The following is a 24,620-nucleotide window of genomic DNA, read 5'->3' as shown; positions in this document are numbered from 1 at the left end:
TGAAATTACCTTATTTAGAGTGTTTACTTATTGATCACCTCTCCCCCACTCCCCCACCACACCATCCCTATACACCCACCATCCACATACACCCACCATCCACATACACCCACCATCCACATTCACCCACCATCCATATACACCCACCATCCCTATACACCCACCATCCCTATACACCCACCATCGCTATACACCCACAATCCCTATACACCCACCATTCCTATACACCCACCATCCCTATACACCACACCATCCACATACACCCACCATCCACGTACACCCACCATCCATGTACACCCACCATCCCTATACACCCACCATCCCTATACACCCACCATCCCTATACACCCACCATCCCTATACACCAGACCATCCCTATACACCCACCATCCACATACACCCACCATCCACATACACCCACCATCCACGTACACCCACCATCCATGTACACCCACCATCCCTATACACCCACCATTCCTATACACCCACCATCCCTATACACCACACATCCACATACACCCACCATTCCTGTACACCCACCATCCCTATACACCCACCATCCACGTACACCCACCATCCACGTACACCCACCATCCACGTACACCCACCATCCACGTATACCCACCATCCATGTACACCCACCATCCCTATACACCAGACCATCCCTATACACCCACCATCCACATACACCCACCATCCCTATACACCACACCATCCCTATACACCCACCACCCACATACACCCACCACGCACATACACCCACCATCCACATACACCCACCATCCACATACACCCACCATCCACGTACACCCACCATCCATATACACTCACCATCCCTATACACCCACCACCCACATGCACCCACCATGCACATACACCCACCATCCCTATACACCCACCATCCACATACACCCAGTCTTGTATATCTCAAGATTGTATTTATGTGACATGCTGAAAAAGACACAATGACTGGAATCAAGAATGATGAGTGGTTGCCAGGGCTTAGAAGGGAACATGTAACTACAAATGGACAGATAACACCAGGGAGACTTTTTAATGAGGTGCTAAAATTATTACTGTGTTTATGGTGGTGGTTGCACAGGCTATACATGTGTTAAATCTCGAAGAACTGTACACCAAAAAGAAAGTCAATTTTACTCTATGTTAATATAAAAAATAAAAATTTTAAAAAGTTAAAAAAAAAAACCCTTAATTTTCTCAGATCACTGGTACTAAGTCCCTTGTGGGGCAGGAAAGGAATGTCTCACAAGTACCCTCTCTCTCAGTTGTTTCATCCATGAAGGTAATCTCGCCCCTTCTTCTCTTGCTTCAGTAGCTTGATTACCTCAGTGTATTTCTTTCTCTCCTTTAACATTCCTTCTTTTAAAGTCTTCTTTCCCTAGCATTCTTTCCTTCACATTTATCACTTTGGAGTGTCCTTGGCCCTTTACCTTTTTTATATTGACCCCATTTTCTTCCTTGTGGTCTAACTTTGTCTCCTTTAATTAATACCAGTACATTTTTCTTATTTGCTGTCAAGCTCTAACCAGATTTCTTATATTTTAAATCCTACATTTAAGTTCTTCTTAGTGCCTTATTTCCACTTTCACCTTTGCCACTTGTCACAGCTGTGTGTGTGGATTCCCAAGGAGTCATTTCTGAATACTTTAAGTGGTAGATGGAGGTGGACCCCTGTTGTCCCACCACCCAGTCACTGCCCAATGGTTCAGTCTTTGCTCTTGGTCCTTTTGTAGTTTATTTTCCCCACATATATTCAGTTTTGTATCTAGCATTTTCCCCATGTTTAACGTGGGGGCTCCTAACTCCTTCCCTCCACTAAAACCCAACGAGGGTGTATCTCTTGGGATGGCTGTATCGTGTTCCACCAATGGTGGATGTGCCGAAATTTACTTAACCGTGCGTTTGAGCGTAGTTTGGTGTTATAAACACTGTGGGCATAGGAGCTCAGCACTTGTAGTTTGAGGATGTCCTGAGTGATTCTAAAGCACCTCTCCTGATCCATGACCACCATCTTACTTACGCTACTTAGAACCCTTGTTTTGGTTTGTTTTTTCATATACACCATGTTTGAAAATATTTTCACATTATGGTCATATAGTTCTTGAAAAGTGGGACAGTTTTATATGTTCAGCGGAATTGTCTGTCTCTTTCAGGAGAATATGTGAAGTAATTAGTGAAGCTGTGTGGAAGCATAACGTAATTTATGTTTCAAGTGCTGGGAATAACGGCCCCTGCCTTTCTACAGTCGGGTGCCCAGGAGGAACCACATCAAGTGTGATAGGTTAGTTTCCTGTTTTAGAAATAGACTTAGAAACAAGCAGGCAAAAAACCTCAGTTCATCCAATGTTAACTGTATCTCTACTCTGTGCAAGACACTGTGAGCCTTAAGTAGATCCTTAGGAAAGTGAAATCTAGTAGGGACTTGCTGATCTAGAATTTCCCCTACAGCAGCCTGGAGTAAGGGGTTTACTGGAAGTACAGATCCAGGGCTGTGGGATTACAAATGTGCAGTTACCTCTGCTTTGAGAATTTGGGCAAGGCTTTCTGAAAGCAGTGTGAGAATGAGGATTTTAATAGGTAGAAATAAGCAAGGGAAGGGCTTTCCAGGCTAAGTAAACAGCATAAATAAAGACACTTGCTTCACTACTTATTTATAGTGTAGGGCAATTTATTTATAGTCGCGTTTCCTCTTTTAATTTCTCTTGGAACATGCAGAAAGATTTAGATGTAGAGGAAGGGAGCTTCATTATTGTGAAAAGCAGTTGAATCACATTTGTTCTATGAATGTGGCTTTTTCCCACTCTTTGGTCTTCAGGATCTGATGCAGTGTTGTTTCGCTGTAATCTAACGGGAAAAAATGCCTGTCAGCGGGAGTTGTAGGAGCGCAAAATTAGTTGCAGTCATAATATGAAAATAATCAAATTAACTTCCATTATAGTACAGTAGCTGCCGCCTTGTGCAAAACCCCCCCTCCACAAAACATGAAACCCAGCCCTGATTTTTTTTACTAAGATCATGAATGAGGAGGATGAATTGAGAGATCCCTTACGTAGTAAATGAGGCCTAAAGTTTTTTGGTTTATTTTTAAATTTGGGATCAAAATAAGGCTTACACCTCTTAACATTTGTGATTGGATGCATGACTATAAAAACTGGTCCCAAACAGTTTTTCTGGCGTATCCATCAGTAACTGAACAGATATGTATATATCATAAGTGTTATTATAGTTGTAAAGATATTATTGATGTTATAGACACAACAAAATTTGGGCATCAAAGCTTAGAACAGAAACTGGTCCTTTTGAAAATGTTTCTGTTTTGAAATATCAGTGACCTTATGTTTATAGGACGTGCTTTTATTTATAGCTTGTAAATTTTAAGCAAGGTGTAGCTTGCTTTATATACTTTGGTTTTGTTTTTTTGCGGGGGCTGCGTCAGGTCTTTGTTGTGGCACCTGGCATCTTCGTTGAGGCACGCACGACCTTTTTCGTTGTGGCGCATGGCTTCTCTCTAGTTGTGCCATGCGGGTTCCAGAGCACGTGGGCTCTGTAGTTTGCGGCACATGGGCTCTAGTTGAGGTGCACAGGCTCAGTAGTTGTAGCACACGGGCTTAGTTGCCCTGCAGCACGTGGATCTTAGTTTCCAGGGATCGAACCCACGTTCCCTGTGTTGCAAGGTGGATTCTTTACCGCTGGACCCCTTTATTGTAATTTGAAACCTTTTGATTCAGTAATTCTGTTAAATCATGTGTTAAGATAACAGTGCCTGCCAGTGTGATACATCCCTTGTGTATTCCAGATCTCTAGATATTTTTAAGTACACAAATTAAAATGAAACAGAAAATAGACCTCAAAGGTATCTAATGATCAAAATACACTGCACTGCTACAATGCTCAGTATTTTGTCATTTTTTTATCCCCAGTTTCACTGAAAATTTTATACTAAATTTTACAAAACAATTAGTTTTATGTGGCAGCATCGTTAACCTGAGTCCTCTTAACTCACCTATTTTATCTAGACTTCTGCTCCGAAGATGTGTGTGTTGTAAAGAAGAATGAGGAGCTGGTAGGCTTCGATTCTAAGTCTTGTCTCTGCCAGTCATTTCCTTTAGTAAATTTTTTTAATCTCTCTACGCTCTGCTTCCAAATTTCTAGAATGAAGGAACTGAGTTTGATCTCTATGTTCTGTGATTGCAGAGTCTAACTAGTTTGCATCTGCACATTTATCTAAAAGATTGTATGTAGGGCTTCCCTGGTGGTGCAGTGGTTGAGAGTCCGCCTGCCGACGCAGGGGACAAGAGTTCGTGCCCCAGTCCGGGAAGATCCCACATGCCGCGGAGCGGCTAGGCCCATGAGCCATGGCAGCTGAGCCTGCCCATCCAGAGCCCGTGCTCCGCAGTGGGAGAGGCTACAACAGTGAGAGGCCCGCGTACCGCAAAAAATATATATAATACTAAAAGACTGTATGTAGCATGTTATATGCTTGTTATTTACTACAGTCATTTTTGTGGTCATTTAAAAATGAAGACCAATCAACTGATTCCTTATCTTTCTAAAGTTATATTTTTAAAATTTGAAACACATTTCTCTTTTACACATAGATACACTTTTAGATACATTATTATATTTAATCCACATAATAATCCTGGAAGGTATTTTTATATACAAAAGCATACCACCTAGTGTAACATCTGGCATGTAGTAAACTTGCCTTGGTTATTAAATTTTCTTATCTTTCCATTTTGTGAGAAAGAACTGTGGTATCGGGAGAGTAGGCGATTTACTAGGGTCACACAGCCGAGGGAGCAGTGGGTTTAGAATTAGGATCCCTGTCTTGTGTCCTTTTGTTAATGACCAGATCCACTCCACAGGTGTTGGTGCCTACGTTTCTCCTGATATGATGGTTGCCGAGTATTCTCTGAGAGAGAAATTACCTGCAAATCAGTACACGTGGTCTTCTAGAGGCCCCAGGTAGGTTGAGAGTTGTACGTGGGACTATTACAAATATTTTGTTAAACTGCATGGTGGGGAGGGGTAGAGTTTTGGTCATTTTACCGTTTCTTTCTATTGGTTTTTGCATTTTCATTTTGATTAACAATCTCGTTTTAGGGAAACGGGTAATTAAAGAAATAAGTTAGTTATTTCATTGTTAGATGTATGACATAACTATTCTGTTATAAATTTTATGCCCATGTCTACAGTCCTTCACTAAGAATATGTAAGGTTTATATAAGGAAAATTTTATTTTTTTATTTCAGTGAAAGTTTTATTTACGTTTTATGGAACCTATTTTTAGAACACTATTTCCAACACCAGAAATGCTTTATGATCAGCTACTTTAACAGACTAGTGGAAAATCAATAGAGAGTAAGGAAGTAGTCAGAATTCATGAGTCTTCCCAGTTATTTGTTCCAGTTACCAGATATCAAGGTTCAGTGCAAACATTGGTAGACAACATAGACAGTGCAAAGAGAAAAGTGGGAATCACCCTAAACCTCATCATCTATCGTATGTATGGGTCAGATTTCGAAGAACATCTTTTTAGTCATTACCGTGTGCGTAAGTGGAAGCGCACGTGACTCAGGCACTTTTATAACCTACTTTTGTCACTCGGTAATACAGTGAGAACATCTTTACAGGTCAACAGATATTTACCCAATAATATTTGTTTTAGGATAGTCACTAGGAGGGCTGCTACCAACCCGTTACAGGAGTTGTTTGCATTGCTTTCAGTTCTCTGTTAAAATGTGAAACCAAATAGCCCCAATATTCCTAGCCAGGAACAAGGATAGTTGTTGAGCTGGTGTTTGGTGACGATGCGATGGTGAACTCTATGGGCTTTAACTCAGCAGACCCTGCTGGCTCGAGTCCAGCATGGCAGCCATTGGTCACATGAGAGTCTGAACTGAGCTGTGCTGCAAGTATGAAATGAACACCAGATTTGCAAACTTGGTACAAAAAAGAATGTAAATTAACTCATTTTTTCCTATCAATTTCATGTTGAAATTATAATATTTTAGATATGTTGGGTTAAATAAAATATGTTACTAAAATTAAGTAAACCATCTTTTTGTTAGCTTTTTTTAAATATGGCTTTTAGAAAACTTTAAATGCCATGTGTGTCCCACATGCTTCTCCTGGACAGCGCTATTTTAGACTTTGTAGACAAGAGGGTGCTTCTGCTTATTACAGACGCGAAAAGTACATTCATCAGGCGTCTGAGCAGTGACCCTCATTTACTGTCCTTCTATAAAACATACTTAATACTGTGGCCTGCCATATGTAAGCCCAGATACGCACACACACAGACATTTTGTCCACTTATGAGGGAAAAAACTGCTGCGTAATAGTGAAATAGCCGTGACTGCGGATAGTTCGTGTGTTGTACTGTAATTTATTTGGCCAGTGGCCTTTCTACAAAGGCCCTGTTTATCCAATGTCCGCCGTCGTAAGCAGACTCTAACTGCTTTCGTTCAGTGCTGATGGGGCCCTTGGAGTGAGCATCAGCGCCCCAGGAGGTGCCATAGCCTCTGTTCCTAACTGGACGCTGCGTGGAACTCAGCTCATGAACGGGACGTCTATGTCTTCTCCCAACGCGTGTGGAGGCATCGCCTTGATTCTGTCAGGTAACGACGTTGCTCACCTTACTACCGTTGCTCAATTTCCCAGTGAAGCGACAGTGAGTTGTTGGCTATTCCACGTGTACTTCAGCCACAGTTTCATTACTTTTCTTAATAAGATAGAAGTAACATGATAAAATGGATTTTAAAAGTATCATTTATACTTCATCTTGGTCCTGGTTCTAAAATGCATGGTTTATGTATAAGCTTAGTTAAGTAGGTGTGAAGTATCTAGACAATTTCATGTTCATAGCATAAAATAAAGTCAGATTGTGGCCGTGAAAAGTAATTGAATAAATTTCTCTTATTTCAGGCAGATATTCATTCAGCAAGCATATTCATTGGCTGTTAAGGACTCTTAAGCATTATTTTAGCTCTGGGGCTAAATTAGTGAACAGAGCATTAAAAATACCTGCCTGTGTGGAGTTGATATTAAAGTTGGAGGAGAAACAGACTGTGAACAAAATAAAAAATGGTTACTGTTACACGTAAGAAGACAGTGAATATCGGCGTGGAGCCAGCGAAGCCGACGGGGCGCTAGGCTGGCGTGCGAGAGGCTGCTGTGGTGTTGGACGGGGGGTGTCGGCCCTGACCAGGGCTCAGCGTCCGGTCAGCCCGGCGGGCCTGAAGACCCCTCCCCTCTGGGGAGCGTCCCTCTGGTCAGATCCCAGGCTCTCCACCCACAGTCCTGGTCCTGTTCAACCTTGCCGAGTATCTCAGGGTCGCTCGCGCCTCTTGTCTGTGGCGCGCTGCTCTCTTTGCCTGGAGCTCCTTTCTGCCGTGTCTTGGCCTGTGTGTTCCCTGTGTCTCCTCTGATAGACACTACTAGGGATACCGACTCACGTATCTGTTCTCATGGAGCATCACCCTTTCGTGGATTCTCACACAACGGTCACCTTCTTGATTTGCTCTCAGAGCGCCGTAGCGTTCCCATGTTCGTTTTGCTCAGGGCTTACTCTCGTAAGTGTCTGCGTGTTCAGTTCTGGAGGGGTCAGGAGTGCGCTCTTACTCATCTTGCGCCTCTAACATCAGTCGTTATCAGAAGGTGGACAGCTTGGCGGCCTCCACATCCTTCCCAGAGGACAGTCAGCCCCAGCCTCGCTGCTCCCTGGCATTGCCAGGGAAGCTTCTAATCAGTGGCCATGCCTGGGATCCAGTCTCAAAGGGGCTGATTTAATTGCATCGGGACCTCACATCTTTCTGGCTCCTTCCAGTACCCTTGGTGTTTATAATGTGCACCCGGGTTGAGACCTTGTGCCAGTGACCATGTTGTTTGACCAGCAGTAGTTTAAGGAAGGTGTCATTCGAATGCCTTTTGGTACTTTTTGCTCAGACGTTCACATTCCCAGTGCAGAGCCCGTGTTCATGCCGCTGCCTAGTGGGCACACAGGAATTTTCGTTGAATGAAGTCTTTGCGTTAACACAAGCAGCTTGAGTCAGACTGTTTGTCAGTTTTTTGTTTTTGTTTTTTTTAATAAAAAAAGATTTAAAAGTGAGTGTTGAAACACAAGACGTTAAAACCAGAGGATGTACGCGCTATCCATACTAGTGAGCAGAGAGTGTTTCAAGTAACCAGCTCAACTGATGGACACTACTTTCTTGTTTTCTGTTTTTGGCTTTTAGGTCTGAAAGCTAATAATGTTAACTACACGGTTCATTCAGTCAGAAGAGCTCTCGAAAACACTGCAGTGAAGGCTGACAATATAGAAGTGTTTGCCCAAGGACATGGTATTATTCAGGTATTGTCGTTTGTACGAAAAAAACGGGTTGTAAATCAGCAGGATAATATTTCAGTGATTACTGGATAATACTCCTATTATAATGACGATTGAGTTTTTCTAATTGATTATATGCCAGAGTAGTCTCTGAACTGTAAGCAGAGGGTATGAAAACAAATTTTGTACTTAAGACAGATTGGTGAGGCTAAGGTGGAGAAACATAATGGACATAGGACATGTAGAGGGTGGAGTTCACGGCAGAGCAGCAGAGGGCAGAAGCCGGCCAGTCGTAATGGCATGTGGAGGTTTCCTAGCTTCGTCATTTGGGAGTAAAGAGGGTGGAGTGGAAGGCGAGTCCAGTGGCTAGACCAGTGTTTTGTCCAGTGAGGTAGAATTGCCCTCCTAAATGGGGTTTCCGTGTAGGTCAGAAAGGCGGATGGAGAAACTGACTTTTTGCTTGTACTTTGCTACAATGGAAAAGAAATTGGGGATCTGCAATAAAGTACTTTCTTGACCCAACCGTGTATATCTTACTGTTTGTATTCTCTTAATTAGGTTGATAAAGCCTATGACTACCTCGTTCAGAATACATCATTTGCTAATAAGTTAGGTTTCACTGTTACTGTTGGAAATAACCGTGGCATCTACCTCCGAGATCCTGTTCAGGTGGCTGCACCTTCAGATCACGGTGTTGGCATTGAACCTGTATTTCCAGAAAATACTGGTGAGTAATAACTGGACAGTAAGCTGATGTGCTCACATTTATGCTTTGAATGAATTGTACCACAATAGAGAAAATGCTGTTTAGGCTAATGTTCTAAAGAGAAGACAGGAATTGACAATGTTATTAATTTGTATTTCATAGAGGTGTAGGGGACACTGATGGCAATTAGGGATCCTGATACAATGGCAGTTCAGTTGGCAGTGTGTCTACCAGAAAAACAGTAGCATGGGCCTTTAGGGACCTGGAGCTTTTATTAAATTGTGGATAGTAAAGCATCAAATTCCTTTTCTTTCCCACTTTTACTACTTGGGTGTAAGAGTTTTTGGTTGGAGAGTGGGAAGCAGAAGCAGCCAGGGAGAACCCCAGCCCAACGACTGTGAACAAAATTGTCATCACTGTAAACTTAGGAGTCTTTTCTCTTAGTCAGATTCTGTTAACTGTATGCAGTAATGAAAAATATTCACTAAAATGGTTTGTGTTCAGGTTGTAGCCAGCCATGTTGGGTGAACACATGAACGGATTCCGAGCATCCTAAAATAAATGTGAGGGAGGTTCTGTGGCTCTTTTATGTAAGCTGTGTTTCGGGAGCCCGTGCCTACTGGATTTTACAGCCAACCACATGTATCTGTGGAATTTTCTTGACAGACGACAGAATGTTTTAAAATGGAAGAAAAGGAAAAAATAACTAATCTTTACTTTTTGGTCTTTTTAACGCCAGAAAACTCTGAGAAAATATCCCTTCAGCTTCATTTAGCTTTAACTTCGAATTCATCATGGGTTCAGTGTCCCAGCCATTTGGAACTCATGAATCAGTGCAGACACATAAACATACGTGTGGATCCCAGGGGCTTAAGAGAAGGATTGCATTATACGGAGGTATTTATTGGGATATCTTCATTTTTACTTTCTTTAGTCTTTAAAATGTGTAGAAGTCTTTGTGTAGCAGTCCATTTCCCCATCAGTCTGAGTAAGTCAAGGGTTGTCATGGGTGTATTTGTCCAGGCTGTTTGCCATTAATTATGTGGCCTGACATCAGAAAATTGATGCCAACTTGTACTTAGGACCGTTACATTTTAATCTTAGATTAATTTATTCGCTGAGTAGATTCACCCTTTTTTTCTTTTATTTTCTCTTTTTAAAAAAGTCTGTTTATGGATACTGACACTTATTCCTTTCTCAAGGTATGTGGCTATGATATAGCATCGCCTAACGCAGGTCCTCTGTTCAGAGTCCCAATCACTGCAGTTATTGCAGCAAAGTAAGTGCCCAGTTACCGATAGCTTGCTGTTACGTGTAATTATGTAATGGCTGTTTATGGAAATGGGGTGAACTTTTAAAGGATCCGTAGGCCAGAACCAGGTGACTGGGTTTTGGTTCTGTTCCTTGCTTAACGTTCAAGGTGGTGCGTAGTCAGTCACGGTGTTCCTTGTTCACAGTGAGGATAACTGACAGCATGTGTCACCTGCCCTCCTTACACCTGATTCAGAGGCTGTTTTAGCCTTCATCTGGCCTGATGCCTCGGCAGTGTTTGACAGTGACTTTGTCCCCTCCGACCCCCGGCCCAGATTCCCCCCTTATCTCTGGGATTACCATTATCTCCTCGTTCTTCCGCTTTTCCAGTGCCGTTTCCAGACTCCTCCCTTTCCATCTTGTCTTCTGCCCCAGAATGAAGGAACTCAGGACTGATCACACTGCTTGCTGTATAAAGTACCTCAGCGGCACGCCCAAGGATCGTGCTGCTTAAAATAGCAAACAGTGGCCCTTCACAGCCAGTGTTTCCCGCGGCTCCATCACCAAATTACACGTTTCCACGAGCTCACCAATGCTGACCCCTCCAGTTTCCTCAGGACGGGTGCATTTGCACAGCTGATTTCTTTGCTTCAGTTTCCTGTCCCTTAACTTAATGACCAGGTGTGTTCTTGGTCATCTCCGGGTGAAGGGAGCCCCTCCCTGCCGCTTCATGGCACTTTTCACTTGCCTGTGGTACAGACTTTAGCTAGTGTGTTGTCATTTTTAATTCACCACATTTGACTGTGAGCCCACGGAAGACACGGGGACTGCATTTTACGTGACCCCATATGGAACCCATTGTACAGAATGTACGAAACAATTTATTCAGTACATGAAAGGCAAGATGGAGATGAGAGTACTGGAAACAATAGACAACTCTGAGTTAACAGCTTCTATTGAGTTAGTTGCACAGTAATATTTAATATGCAGTAGGTCTCAGCCCATATGAAACATAGGATGAAATTGAGGAGGTAACAAGTGACACACATGTGAAAAAATTGCGGAACAGTTAAATTCTCAGCCGCACATTCCCTAGAAGTCCCGTAGGAACTTCAACAAGGTAATGTACAAGATTCAGGAGTGGGCTGAGACCTCATGTGCTTCAGGAAGCTTTCCCTGACCGCTCCTCGTGAACCAGGAGCCTTGCATCTTTTCCACTAACGCTTCCTGTCTCCCCAGAGAATATTACGTTCAACGTCCCTGTTGGGTTTTCCATCCCCACTAGATTGGCTGGGGAAAAGGAAGACATTATATTCATTGTTGTAATTGTAGTACCTAATAGCAGTGCCTCAGGTATAGTAGGCACTCATTAAATGTTTGTCATACTGACTAGAATTTGTCCTTAGTATGTACTTTAGGTTTCTGGGTTGGGTAATTATACATTTGACCTTTATGTTTCACTGATCCCTTACAAAAACGCTATGAAAGTACTTTCTCTTCTTTACTGTGTCATTTATGGCATGGGTGCATTTTGAAGCTACGAAAGAGGTTAAATTTAATATCAGTCTCAACTATAAGGCAGTATCAGTGGCACAAAACATTGCCTTTGATTTTAATATTTTGGACTCACAATAGTCCAGATTCTGGTAACTGGAAAATCCTGTGAATGTTGTAGAATTCCTTTAACCAGAAAAGAGGGAGCTGTGTGTCTGACTTCAGACAAATTATAAAGCAAACAAGTAAAAAGCAGAAAAAGCATCTCCACAGTGTATCTCTGCTAACATGTTGCAAAACTGAGATGACATTGTGCGTACTGTTTTGTTACCAGCTTTTAACTCCCTGTGTTCATTTCTCATGAACTGTTGAAATCTAGAGTACCAGTGGGCTTATAATATAAAGCTTTTTTAATGAGAGTGTCATGTTTAATCATTTATTTTTATTAATTTTCAGAGTAAATGAATCAACCCATTATGATCTAGCCTTGACAGATGTACATTTTAAACCTGGTCAAATTCGGAGGCATTTTATTGAGGTTCCTGAGGGTGCAACGTGGGCTGGTGAGTAAAGTTAATGTCTTGTCTTGCCCATTTACCTTTATGTGCATTCTATCTCTGCTCTGGTTATGACCATATAAAGTTCATATACCTGCAGTAGACTTTTCTCACAACAGTAATAGGTGTCTGGCACTGTAGATTTGCTGTTAGGTTCAAACCTTTTTAAAGATCTAGTTCTATTTTGCATTGGTTCATATGTCAGTCATCTATCTAGGCCAGGGGTCTCCAACCCCTGGGCTGCGGACCCGTACCGGTCCGGGGCCCGTTAGGAAGTGGGCCACACAGCAGGAGGTGGGCGGCGGGCGAGCCAGCGGAGCTTCATCTGCCGTCTCCCATCGCCCCCCATCTGCTCGCATCACCGCCTGAACCGTCCATCCCCAACCAACACTCCCCCCTACCCCAAGTCCATGAAGATATTGCCTTCCACGGAACTGGTCCCTGGTGCCAGAACGGTTGGGGACCACTGATCTAGGCTATCTTAAGATGTTTTAATAGGATTTTAATTTGGTTCAGAATAATGCCTTCTCCGTTCATGATCAGAGTCAGAGTTGCATCGTGGTACAACTCAGGGCTTCCACTCACATAGGCCCAATGGTTGTGTAACATCTAACTCTAATAAAACGTGTGCTAATCATACCAAAGAATAAAGATCTATAGTTAATTCATATTGAACATGATGTCTGTTTACTGGTAAATGTCAGTGATTATAATGCCCTAATTATGATTTGTTTAGGTTGGGTATTGAAAATAATTAGTTCTTTGGTTTTTTTGTGTGTTTGTTTTTTGTTTTTAATAAGAATTGATCAGATCATCCAGAATAGAAGTAGCTCAGAGCATTTAGCAGTCTTTGATTAGATATATACTGTGGGAGGTGGAGGGGGTGGGAGAGATGTTGGTCAAGGGCACAGACTTTGTTATAAAATGGAAAAGTTTGAGGGATCTAATGTCCAGCATGGTGACTGTACTTAATAATACTGGGTTGTATACTTGAAATTTGCTAAGACGGTAGATCTTAGATGTTCTCTCCACCAAAAAAAATTGGTACCTATATGAAGTGATGTATGTGTTAGCTAACCTTTTTGTGATGATTGTTTCATAACATATACATACTCGTCAAATCATCACGTTGTACACCCTGAACTTGAAAATATTATATGTCAGTTGTTTCTCAATAAAACTGGGGGGGAAAAGGGTCAAAGCAGGGAAAAAAAAGAAATGCAGTACAGATGATTCCTATTTCAAATACTTTGACATATTGTCATAACACTAGATTCTGTATTCTTAGCAAGTGATTAGGTTCCCAGAGCCCTGTGCCCACTTGATCTCGTGAGGCAGAGAATTAAGCCTTGCTTTGGTTCCTTGTCTCAGGGCCAGGTATTCGCGAGATAAGCTGCTGACCTGGCTTCACGGTGATCCTGGCTCATCTCCAGCTCCGCCGCAGAGCACAGCTAAGCATATGTAGTTCTGATAGTCATACTTTCCAGAAGCAAACAGTGCAGATAAACCAAGAGCGAGAGACTAGGAAAAGTTATCAGTGAAGTTGGATAAATGGATACTAATGGGACTTAGGCATGCTAACAAATAGAGGTTTCTAAAATTAAAATCCTCTTTACCAAGAATTGATTGGTTTTTAGCTGAAGCAAGAGGAAAGGTTGAACTTAGTAACAGAGAAGGGAGGGATTTTAAAAATTACCTGATTAGGATAATTGTGTGTCCATCTGTGGACAGCTTGCTGTTTCCTGCTGTTTGCAGCGTAGCAGTTGCTTATTTTAATCCTGATTTATTTATTTTCCATAGCTAAATTTTCTACCCTCTCATCTTTATTAGTACTCGGTCAGTTCATTGTTTTTAAAGAAATAGCAGATTTCATTTGAATATACCATTTCATTCTCTTGATATAGTATTTCCCCCTAAGTAGGCATTATGAAAGCCATTTTGTGTCTATTTTAAATCTCGTCAGTTAGAATGTTGCTTCTTCCCTTGTCGTTGTAGAAGTTATGGTGTGCTCCTGTTCTTCTGAGGTGTCTGCCAAGTTTGTTCTTCACGCAGTGCAGCTTGTGAAGCAGAGAGCCTATCGAAGTCATGAGTTCTATAAGTTTTGTTCCCTTCCAGAGAAAGGAATGCTGACTGAATCCTTTCCTGTCTTGGTAAGTGTTAATTAACAGTCTGGAATCCTGAAACAGTTTCCTTTCGTTCTGGGTGTGGACTAAGACTAAGTATTTGAATTTGATTTTATAGTTTGTATTCAGAGCACATTGGGACTGTATATTTTATTAATGCTGAATAATGTGGGAAGATAGGTCGTCTTACTAGGATACTTGCAACCAAGTTGAGGTAAATGTTAATCTCTTAGGAAAGTGCTGGTCTGCCAGATGCTGACGCCTCACAAAGTGGACCCTGGTTGAGATTGTCTCCTCATCGTACAGTAGATTATTTCCATGTTTAAGACTTCTCTACGTGCTTTCTACTTATTTTAGTTATTTTATTAATGCCCTGTTGCTAAGAATCCATGAGGTTAATTTGCTTTGTAGGTGAAACTGCTGCTCCTGCCTACAGATTAGCCTGGCAGCTCTCCAGGCGTATCTGTAGTGTTAGAAATGGTGCCTAGTTCTTCCTTCTAGAAGGTGAACGCATTGATGTTCTTTCTTGAACTTGCTACTCAGTGTTTTCAGATGGCTGCCTCATCTTTCCTGTATCGCTTATGTTTCTGATAACTTTGACTTGTGTCCTTGTATGTGTTATAGAGTAATATGGTTCACTTTAAACTTTCTAATACACTGATTACTAGAAAACTTAATTTAAAACTCAAGTGTTCAAAGAACAGCTTTTGTTTTTACTTTTTTTAATAGGAAGAAACATGTGAGGGACCATAATTTCATTTGGCTTTGGTTGCCAGGCAGCTCTTGAGCCCAGAACTCAGCTGTGGCTATTGAATATGCCTCACAGAGTTGTCATACCCCTTCTCTTATCATTGTTCTTAATTATTTTTCCTTTGGTCCCAAGTTTTTATTCCAGTTTGTTTTCACCATTATTTTATTACATGTACTTCAGAAGCTGCCTCAGACCTCTTACGACAAGCAGTTTAGGATTATGAGTAAATAACTGTATATTTAAATACCTGCAGTCTGTCTCAGCAACTGTGATTTGTGTAACTTCAAGCATAGCTAATGATAAGTTTCTTTGAATTTTCCTGCTGTACAAATAGAAAAAGTTTGAAAGCATAGAACTGCTTTGAAACACCTATTTATGTTTTGTAATTTATGCATTGATAATTTAATTTCATTTTTCTTTGCAGGGTGGGAAAGCAATTGAGTTTTGTATTGCTCGTTGGTGGGCAAGTCTTAGTGATGTCAATATTGATTATACCATTTCTTTTCATGGGATAGTATGTACTGCTCCTCAGTTAAACATTGTAAGTTCCACATTTCCATCATTTTTAATGTCAGTTATTTGTGTTATTGTGAAATAATTTCAATGGTTGGGTTTACATTTTAATGGGGAGATTATCTATGGTTCTGGAAATAACAATAGTCTTTGTTCATAGGTGCTTATAAACACTGTGTTTGACACATTTAGGTCCAAGTTTTGTTTAAAAATGCAGCTTGTTTTCAGTAGAGGTTGAGAAACTAATTTGATAAATATCCTTTGTAGCATGCATCAGAAGGAATCAACCGTTTTGATGTTCAGTCCTCCTTGAAATATGAAGATCTGGCTCCCTGCATAACTTTGAAGAGCTGGGTCCAAACACTGCGGTATCGTCAATGTTTTGGGGCTGCAAATGTTGGGTATCAGTGTGATGGGGGTGGGGGGATGGGCGTCTCTTCACTCTTTGGAAAGGGTCTCTTTTATTTTTAATCATGTGAATGCTGGACGTGAAGATTCAGTTCATGACTTTCCAGCCCAGGGAACATGGTGGGTCTCTGAGAGGCAGCCGCAACAGCAGCTTCTGGCTTTAAGTAACATGTACCTAGAGCCCTTGCTGTGGCACCTGGCAGGACCCATCCCGTGATGAGGGCAGGGCTGTCTGCGGTCAGAGCCTGTCCTTCAGCACTGTGAGGAATTGTCACCTAGTCCCGGGATCTGATTCTGTTGAGACTGTCAGTTGATGGTTGAAAATGTTTTTATCATGAGAAGATTACCTTTGTAATACTGCAAAATTTAACTGTGTGCATTGCTATGGTTCAGTCAGTAAAGAATTATATAAGTTAATGATTAAAATATTACAAAATACATGGAAAAGGACAGCATCTAGGAATGCTCATTTGTCATTTATTGTGATACGTTATAGATTTTGCTGATTATAGTTTTCTCTCATTTCAATGAACTCTTATGCAATTGTCTGATTACAGCCCACTCAGTGCAAAAACAAAACCTTTAGGATCAAGGGATGTTTTGCCAAATAATCGTCAACTTTATGAGATGATCCTGACTTACAACTTTCATCAAGTAAGTGTTTGTGTAACCAAGTATACCCTTACAAAGAACTCTTGTGTTTTATGAATCATAAAATCAGAAATGGAAGGACAGTGTATTCAGAGTGTGTGTGTGTGTGTGTGTGTGTGTGTGTGTGTGTGTGTGTGTGTGTGTGTGAGAGAGAGAGAGAGAGACATACATGTATATGAAATAGAAACAAGTAATTAACCCTGGTTAATTTAGAATTATTCTTTGGGAAATTATGATATAGAACGATCTAAGTACCATTCAGATCTGAAGTCACAGATTCTAATTTAGTGGTGACCTGGCCTTTGAACCTTAGTTTTTGTAATCACTGACACCTGCCTATTCTCTGATAACCTGTCCACTGGTTTGATGTCTTGTCAAAGCCAGATGCCTTCTGATTATGGAACCAGGCCTGATTGCTCTCTGTGAAGCAGGTGTTGGCACAGTGAGACATCAGAATAGCTCCTAGGTTGAATGGGTAGTAAAGGTAGTTAAGATGGGCATAAAAATCAGATCGAAGTTTATGGAGGATCAGTAAGATTTTAGTAAAACTCTTACTGAAGCATAATATGAATTACTGTTGGGGAGATAATTGATTTCAGTGGGTTGTCTAATTTCAACTTTATAAAGAAATTTTTAGTTTTATTAAAAAAACCCAGTTAATTAGAGGTCCTGAAGATACAGGTATTGCTTTAGTAATGAATACAATTAGCTAGGTTTGTGTTTTTTAAACCTTGTAAGAGAAGTACCTTTTATTAGTCCCGAAATCCTGGATGTGTTCTGCATTTTTGAAATTGGTTACTGCAAGAAAATATTTTTAATACTTTAAATGTAAAAGTCTGATCAATAGCAACATTACAGGTCTACATTAGAAATCATATAAACCACATCAAATAATCATTCTTCCCCCCCCTCCCACAGCCCAAGAGTGGGGAAGTGACTCCAAGCTGCCCCCTGCTTTGTGAATTATTGTACGAATCAGAATTTGACAGCCAGCTGTGGATTATATTTGACCAGAACAAAAGACAGATGGGTTCCGGCGATGCTTACCCTCATCAGGTATGATTTTTAGAATTAACAGCTGTTTCTTGAGCTGATGAAGCCCGGATTCTTGCTCTGGTAACGTGCCTGCTTTTTAAACACCAGTGTGGTTGTGCGTTTAGTACTTGGACACACGGCTAGCAGCTCAGCTGTCTGTTGCAGGTCGGACCGTGACAGCTTTTCATCCCCATGGTTGGGCTGAATCCGGCTTCGGGGTAAAGGAGGGCCAGGAGGATGCTCACAGACGCTGGCCAGCAGAGCTTTTTATTTTTAGTACTTCTCCTTCCTACCCAGTGCTTGCTCCTATCTGCACGGTGAAAGCAAATCATCCAGGATATGTGAGCCCCTTGAAGTGATCCCAGGTCTGAACTGGATCCAGAGCACAATGACAGAGCCAAGTGTCTTCAGTTTATTAGAACTTTGAAATATGTTTCTTCTTGGTCAACTGTGTAGTGAGCACTTACTATATGCCAAGCACTGTGCCTGGCACTGTCATTTGGAAGGAAAAAAAATCTTTTAATCATATAATTTATAGAAATCTTACCCCTGATTGAAAGACTGGGACAAAGAAATGAGCTATTTCCTGTAAGCTTTATAATTTTATGCTAAATAATAAAAATAATTTACGCAGGGTTTTCAGTTAGTCATTCAAGGAATGGTTTCCTTTTTTTCCTCAAAGCCAGGCCCTGGCACGTCTCCTCAGTACAGACTGGGTTATTGCAGCCATTCCTTTTGTTGCTTTAAAAAATCTCAGAAGAAACTGCTGCTGCAGCATACAGCATTCCGTCCTCTTGAGCAGGTTGCCTGGATGGAGCGTGGCAGATCTGTACTCCTTTGTCCCCATTGGCTCCCTGTTTTTCCCGTCTGCAATAAAGGGGGGTGGCATGGTGGTTATGATCTAAAGGTTACCAGTCATATGCATACAAACACGTGTGTGTGTCTGTCTTAGATATTACACAGCACCTCAGTTTTGCTTATTCTTGGTGTCATTTTATCCGTGCCCGTGAAGACCCAGGAACTAGAAAATCGTTGCCTTTTCCAGTCTTGAGCGGATGCTGATTCAGCTGGGCGCCTAGGAGTGGCCTGTTGTTGTGGGAGGGCTGAGGGCTGAGGGCTTGGCTGCCTTCAGCTCCCTTATCCTCTGCTCTGGACGTGACCTTGGCCAGCTCACTTTGACATCCAGTCGGGGCGTTGTGTGCGTGTCATGTGTGTGTCGTAACTTGCACTGTACCTCACATACTGTAAGCACTCTGTAAGTGGTAATTCTTAACTGTTTATCCTCTTACTGTAATTTTCGTTCATGTGGCTAAACCTTACTTTTCCCAAATGTTGTTTTTCTTTTATAGTATTCTTTGAAACTGGAGAAAGGAGATTATACAATTCGACTGCAGATTCGGCATGAGCAGATCAGTGATCTGGAACGTCTTAAAGATCTTCCATTTATTGTTTCTCATAGGTTGTCTAATACCTTGAGCTTAGATATTCATGAAAATCATAGTCTTGCACTTCTAGGAAAGAAGAAATCAAGTAACTTGACATTACCACCCAAATATAACCAGCCATTCTTTGTTACTTCCTTACCTGACGACAAGTAAGTGATAACATTGCTTAACACTCACTATCCATCTTATACTCTGTAATCTTTAAATGCTAGTTTATAATATGAGGCTACACTTATACTGTGTTGTCATTTGCCATTTTAGACTAAGGTTATTTCTCCCTTTGGTTTTTGAAATCTTAGCTACGGAAATTATTTCAGAATGCAATTGTTTTGATGTTTTTCCCCCTAATTCACTTTGTGAAACTTTCTTTTTTGTTCCTTTTCTCTCCTCTTTTGAATCTTCTTCTTAGAATACCTAAAGGGGCAGGACCTGGATGCTACCTTGCAGGATCATTAACGTTGTCAAAGACTGAACTCGGAAAGAAAGCTGTAAGTACTAGGTTTTTTTTACACTGAAAGTGCCTGTTCCAAAATTTCCATTTCCTTAAAAATGGAAATTAATTTACATTTCAGAATGAGTAAAAGAGAAGATCTCTCTGGGAAAAGAAATTTAATAGTTTTTTTTTCCCCAAGTTGCTAGTAAAGGTCAATTAATATTTGGTTGTATTTTTATATATTTATTATTCTTTTTCCCAAGCCTAAGTACTTGGGCCTTGAACCTGTTCTGCCTTGCACAGCTAATATACTTGAACTTCCCGTGAAATATGTAGATCCAGATCAAACTTGGCTTAAGTGAATGGGATGTTTTTAAAATTAGAGAATTTATAGAGTTTTAACTAACGTAATATTGTGGATATAGGAATAAATCAGATCTTCTTGGGTGACTTCTAAAAACCAGTCAGGACAATTACTACTAATAAACAGTATTTTTTACTTGTACAGATCTTTCTCTTATTGGAATTTTGTGTAGTTATCTACAAGGTAGTTATTTCTTTTGGCATTAAGGTTTATTTTATAGTTTCAAAATTGTGCTTTTTGTTAAAAACATGTTTCTGGTTGTTATATTTTAGAGATAATTGTTATGGTTTGATAGTACCTGTTTTAGTTTTTCCATCTGTTTTCATTACAAATTTATTGTGAGAATAGTGTTTATATACATCTATCACCCTCTGTCATAATGTCATTTTAGCTCAATGCCAGTAAAAGTTGTCATTCTTATAGTTTTGCATTTCTCTTTAGCATTAGTTCTTACAAAGTAAGTCCACCACCTAACTCTGGAATTTATAAGTGCTGTTATCAAAATGAATAGAGCTCAAACATCTTAACAAGTATTCTCATGTCTTACCACTGTTGAACCAAAGATGGTTTATTAGCTGTCATAGGAGCGTCATCACGTAGGACTTTTGTGCTTAGAACAAGTCGTTTGCCCTGATAGTTCTTGAGTCTCATTTCAGTCTGTACTATTTACTTATATGTACTTTAGTATAAGTTATAAGTACTTCAGTATAATATAGCCTTAGTAGAATGTGAAGTGAATCAGTAGTTACTGGAATTCATAGATGCACTGATTTAAGAAGTCCTGGTCTAGGTCCTTTTAAGTAGGTTTCATTTTCTGCTATGGGAAATATTGCTGCCTCTGCTATGGGGCTTCAACAGTGAGTCTTCTCATCCAGGTAACTTTTGAAGTGTCCACTGCCTGTGATGAGTAAGACAAGAAGAGCATTGTTATTAGAAGTATGCTTTTAGCAATTCAGAGATAGTGCTTCCTGGCTGCATTCTTTAAGAGGCAGTTGTGAAGTTAAGTTATAAACAGGTGGGATTGACTATAGTTATTACGTACCAGGGTAGATTTTCTTGAGAAAACCTAAAGCTACAGAGTTAGTTGTAATTCCCAACACATTGTTTATTTCATCGGATCTCAGCCATGGTGCGTTTCTTGCGGTTCTGGCAGCTGCGAAGGTAACTGTTCCTCTTGCCCCTCTCTGACGTTCCCAGATTCCCTCGAACGATGCCGTTTCTGGCGCATGGGCGTGTGTGATCGTTGTGACAGCCTTGAAAATCTGACTTTGCGGACCGTCACCTAAATTTAATGTTTTTAGAACTGTTTGGATAACTAATGAATTTTGCTCTACAAACTTTTGAAATAAAAAGCTGAAAAACATTGACCCTTAGGAATAACACATTTGAGTGCATTTTTATTAAAAAAAAAAAAATGAAAGTGGCAGTATTGCTTTCTTTAAAAACCTGCCATTTTGATGACAGACCTGACCCTTCTAAGTGCTGTGACCCATACAGGTGGGATGGAAACTGGCAGAAAAATAGACAGAGGTGGTATCTCCATCCTGTGTAGATTACGCATGATTTCTTACAGAATGTTGTTCTAACTCCCAGGGGCAGTCTGCAGCAAAACGACAAGGAAAATTTAAAAAGGTACTGATTGTCAGTTCTTTAAAAAGATGTCTTAAAGCCTTATTTGCATATTAGTTAAACTTCTTTTTCTGTCACTATTATCTTTTTTTAAAAAATCTCTCCCTTAGTTTCCTTTCTTTCAGTTCTGCAGTATAGTGCTTTTAGCTTATCAGTGTTGACAAACTGCTTTCTTAAAGTTTTTTTTCCCTGCCATAAATTGCTTGAAGACCCCTGGTTTATATGTGTATAGAGAAAATTTTAATGCTATTCATTTCTTACTGCAGGTATGACCAAGTAATAATATTTGAACTTTGGCATATCTAAAATCCTATAGAAAGATGAATGATTTTTTTTAGCTATATATGACAAAACAATTATTTTTGAAGTCTAAAGTCATTCTTAAATTGGATGATTTGATTAATAATAAAATATTATTAAAATATTTAAAGTGAAGTTTTTTTCCTGCTCTTGCATCTTCTTTGTTCTGGAAAGGCAGAGATGAAAAGAGCAATGGGTGTAGCAGAAACAGAAATAAGGACTGTGGCCCCAAATTAAAACTTATACTAAGAGCAGGAGCAGGTTTTAAGACCGTAACTAGTAAATGATGTGACCAGCTTCTCTGCAACTTATTTGACAATCTCTGATTGACTGCTGGAGCCAAATTTAGTTTGAAAATCTGTACTTCAGGTCTAGTTTAGAGAAAGGGATACGTATTCGATGAGCTCTCTGGTGAGGACCTGCTGACATCATTCGTCATCGTAGTGATTTCTCTCCTGCGTGCAGCAAGCACTGTAGGGCAAGAATTAGTGTTTTAAGAAGAAACAAAAGAGAATTCAGTGTTTAATTCATAGTGATGTGAAACTGGGAGCCACCATTTTATAATAGATAAAATGTCTTTATTAAAATGACCTCTAAAATTCTATATGATTATGTAGTGGTAAAGACTTTGTTCAAACAAAATACACCACTGGGGGTTATCTTCCCAGGTAAAGGAATGTCGGCTTCTCTGTAGGCCGTATTTCTCAACTGAGCGTCTTTACCCATTTGAAGGCCATGTAAATTCATTTAATGGAATTTAACCAGCATTACAACAAAAACAGAAAATGTCAGTTCATCAGACTCATAAAACTGTAATTTCATTTTATGCACACATTATCTTTGATTCATTTTGAAAATAGCCTGAAAGCCCCTGCTTCAGAGAATGAGGAGCCCACTAGAAAGAAGGTGCGCGTCCCAAAGGCAGAGCTGGGGGTTCTCTTTCTGTTGTACTGTTTGGTGGATCTTCTGGAGTTTTGGTGCCTTTTGTTTGTATTAGATTATTTGAGATAGGAAACTATCAAATGAATAGGAACGTTATTGTTAATTGACGGTTAGTGAAGCTTCTAGAGCTGGGCATCTGGAGTCACTTCCTCCCATTTCTCCCCATCTTCAGTGTAAGTGCACGTGAAGCTCTTGTTTTAAAAATAATCATTATTATATATAGTTTTATAGTCACATTACAAAATATATAATTTATTGCCTGAACAAAATACCAGCTTTGTATACATAATCCTCAATGGATTTGTCCTCTGGGTTTCAGTGACTTTTGAGTTGAATATGTATGTTACCCTTTTTAAAGTTCATTGTAATATGAAAGAATATAGTTATTTTTAACATAAATAGCACTCAAATATGACATTAATTTTTTAAATAGCTATTTTAGTTCGTGTAAATGAATTAAAAATTTGAATTTATACTTTTTAATCATTTAAGAGCTAAGGGTATTATGTTTTGAACCGAAATTTAAATGGTGGTTTGTTAAATAGTTATTGGTTTGGCAGATAGATTTCATTTTCTAAATATTGTTCAATTCAATTCAAACACTGTTGAAATACTTTGTAATAATGGAGTGATTTTTTTCTTAAAAAATATGCTTACTGTTAAGTGTCTGCTATAGAGAGCTTATATCGTAGTATTTCTGCTCTGAAGATTCTTCTTTGACTGTCTTTTAAAATCATAATCAAGATTTCTTATGATTTAATGGTACAAAATCATTTCTGTTAAGTGGACCCTATGCTAAGCCCTTGAGAAGCTGAGTTGTAAAAATACTTACTGACAAAAAGAACAGATGACCATGATAAAATAACTGAAAAATAGGGCTTCCCTGGTGGCGCAGTGGTTGAGAGTCCACCTGCCGATGCAGGGGACACGGGTTCGTGCCCCAGTCCGGGAAGATCCCACATGCCGCGGAGCGCCTGGGCCCGTGAGCCATGGCCGCTGGGCCTGCGCGTCCAGAGCCTGTGCTCCGCAGCGGGAGAGGCCACAACAGTGAGAGGCCTGCGTATCGCAAAAATAAATAAATGAATGAATGAACGAATGAATGAAAAATAACTTCATTTCTCTTTTGGTTGGAGACTAAAACAACCATGTCCATAATATTTAGTAATAAGAAGTAGCTCTTGTCCTGAAATATTTTATAGGATAATACTGGCCTTTATAATTACTAATTTGGTACAGATTTACTATATAAAATGATGATTACAAAATCTTGGTTCCCCCCCACCCCAAAGCCATTCATCATTAACTTTCCCAGTCTCTTTTGCATTTTTAGTGATAGTTTATGGTTGCTACTATATATGGTTTCTCTCTATTTGCAGATCTTTGTTAGAGTTCATTGTTAATCATCGATGAAGTTTAATGGATTGTTCATTTTTAATTCAATTCTGTTTTCTCTCTTTACTAAAACATCTTAGCAAATGCCTTACCTCTGAGCCTCAGAGGAAGAATTGCCTCACAACAGAGAGACCTCGCCTCCTGAGGTTTGTCCCTCTCCCTGCTCAGGCGAGGAGGAGGGGACAGCAGGGGGGTGCACACACTGAATGCAGGTGCAGGCACATTCCAGCACGCTGGGCGGTACAGGAGCCTGACTGCAAAGGGAGTAGGGCC

The 24,620-nt window shown here is 40.3% G+C and overlaps 1 protein-coding gene across 5 annotated transcripts in view; it reads left to right on the top strand.

Annotated features, from left to right (window-relative positions):
- Positions 1–24,620, top strand: part of TPP2 (tripeptidyl peptidase 2) — a 67,595-nt gene that overhangs the window by 29,901 nt on the left and 13,074 nt on the right. For 3 of the 5 annotated variants that reach the window (XR_014298063.1, XM_082675674.1, XM_082675676.1), the window contains exons 9-23: positions 2,175–2,302; positions 4,890–4,989; positions 6,496–6,644; positions 8,262–8,377; positions 8,912–9,080; positions 9,799–9,956; positions 10,262–10,338; positions 12,261–12,367; positions 14,357–14,511; positions 15,660–15,776; positions 16,016–16,116; positions 16,714–16,810; positions 17,726–17,863; positions 19,192–19,436; positions 19,697–19,775. Coding sequence is in view for 4 of the 5 variants with exons in the window: in XM_082675674.1 (XP_082531800.1) it covers positions 2,175–2,302; positions 4,890–4,989; positions 6,496–6,644; positions 8,262–8,377; positions 8,912–9,080; positions 9,799–9,956; positions 10,262–10,338; positions 12,261–12,367; positions 14,357–14,511; positions 15,660–15,776; positions 16,016–16,116; positions 16,714–16,810; positions 17,726–17,863; positions 19,192–19,436; positions 19,697–19,775 (1,936 nt within the window). In the remaining variant the exon portion in view is untranslated. Of the gene's footprint in view, positions 1–2,174; positions 2,303–4,889; positions 4,990–6,495; positions 6,645–8,261; positions 8,378–8,911; positions 9,081–9,798; positions 9,957–10,261; positions 10,339–12,260; positions 12,368–14,356; positions 14,512–15,659; positions 15,777–16,015; positions 16,117–16,713; positions 16,811–17,725; positions 17,864–19,191; positions 19,437–19,696; positions 19,776–21,677; positions 21,717–24,620 lie in introns of all 5 variants that reach the window. The other 2 variants (XM_082675677.1, XM_082675675.1) reach the window with 2 other exon arrangements.

The sequence above is a fragment of the Grampus griseus genome (assembly GCF_964374135.1).
Source record: "Grampus griseus genome assembly, chromosome: 18".
NCBI lineage: Eukaryota > Metazoa > Chordata > Mammalia > Artiodactyla > Delphinidae > Grampus > Grampus griseus.
This window is presented reverse-complemented; position numbering and strand designations above follow the sequence as displayed.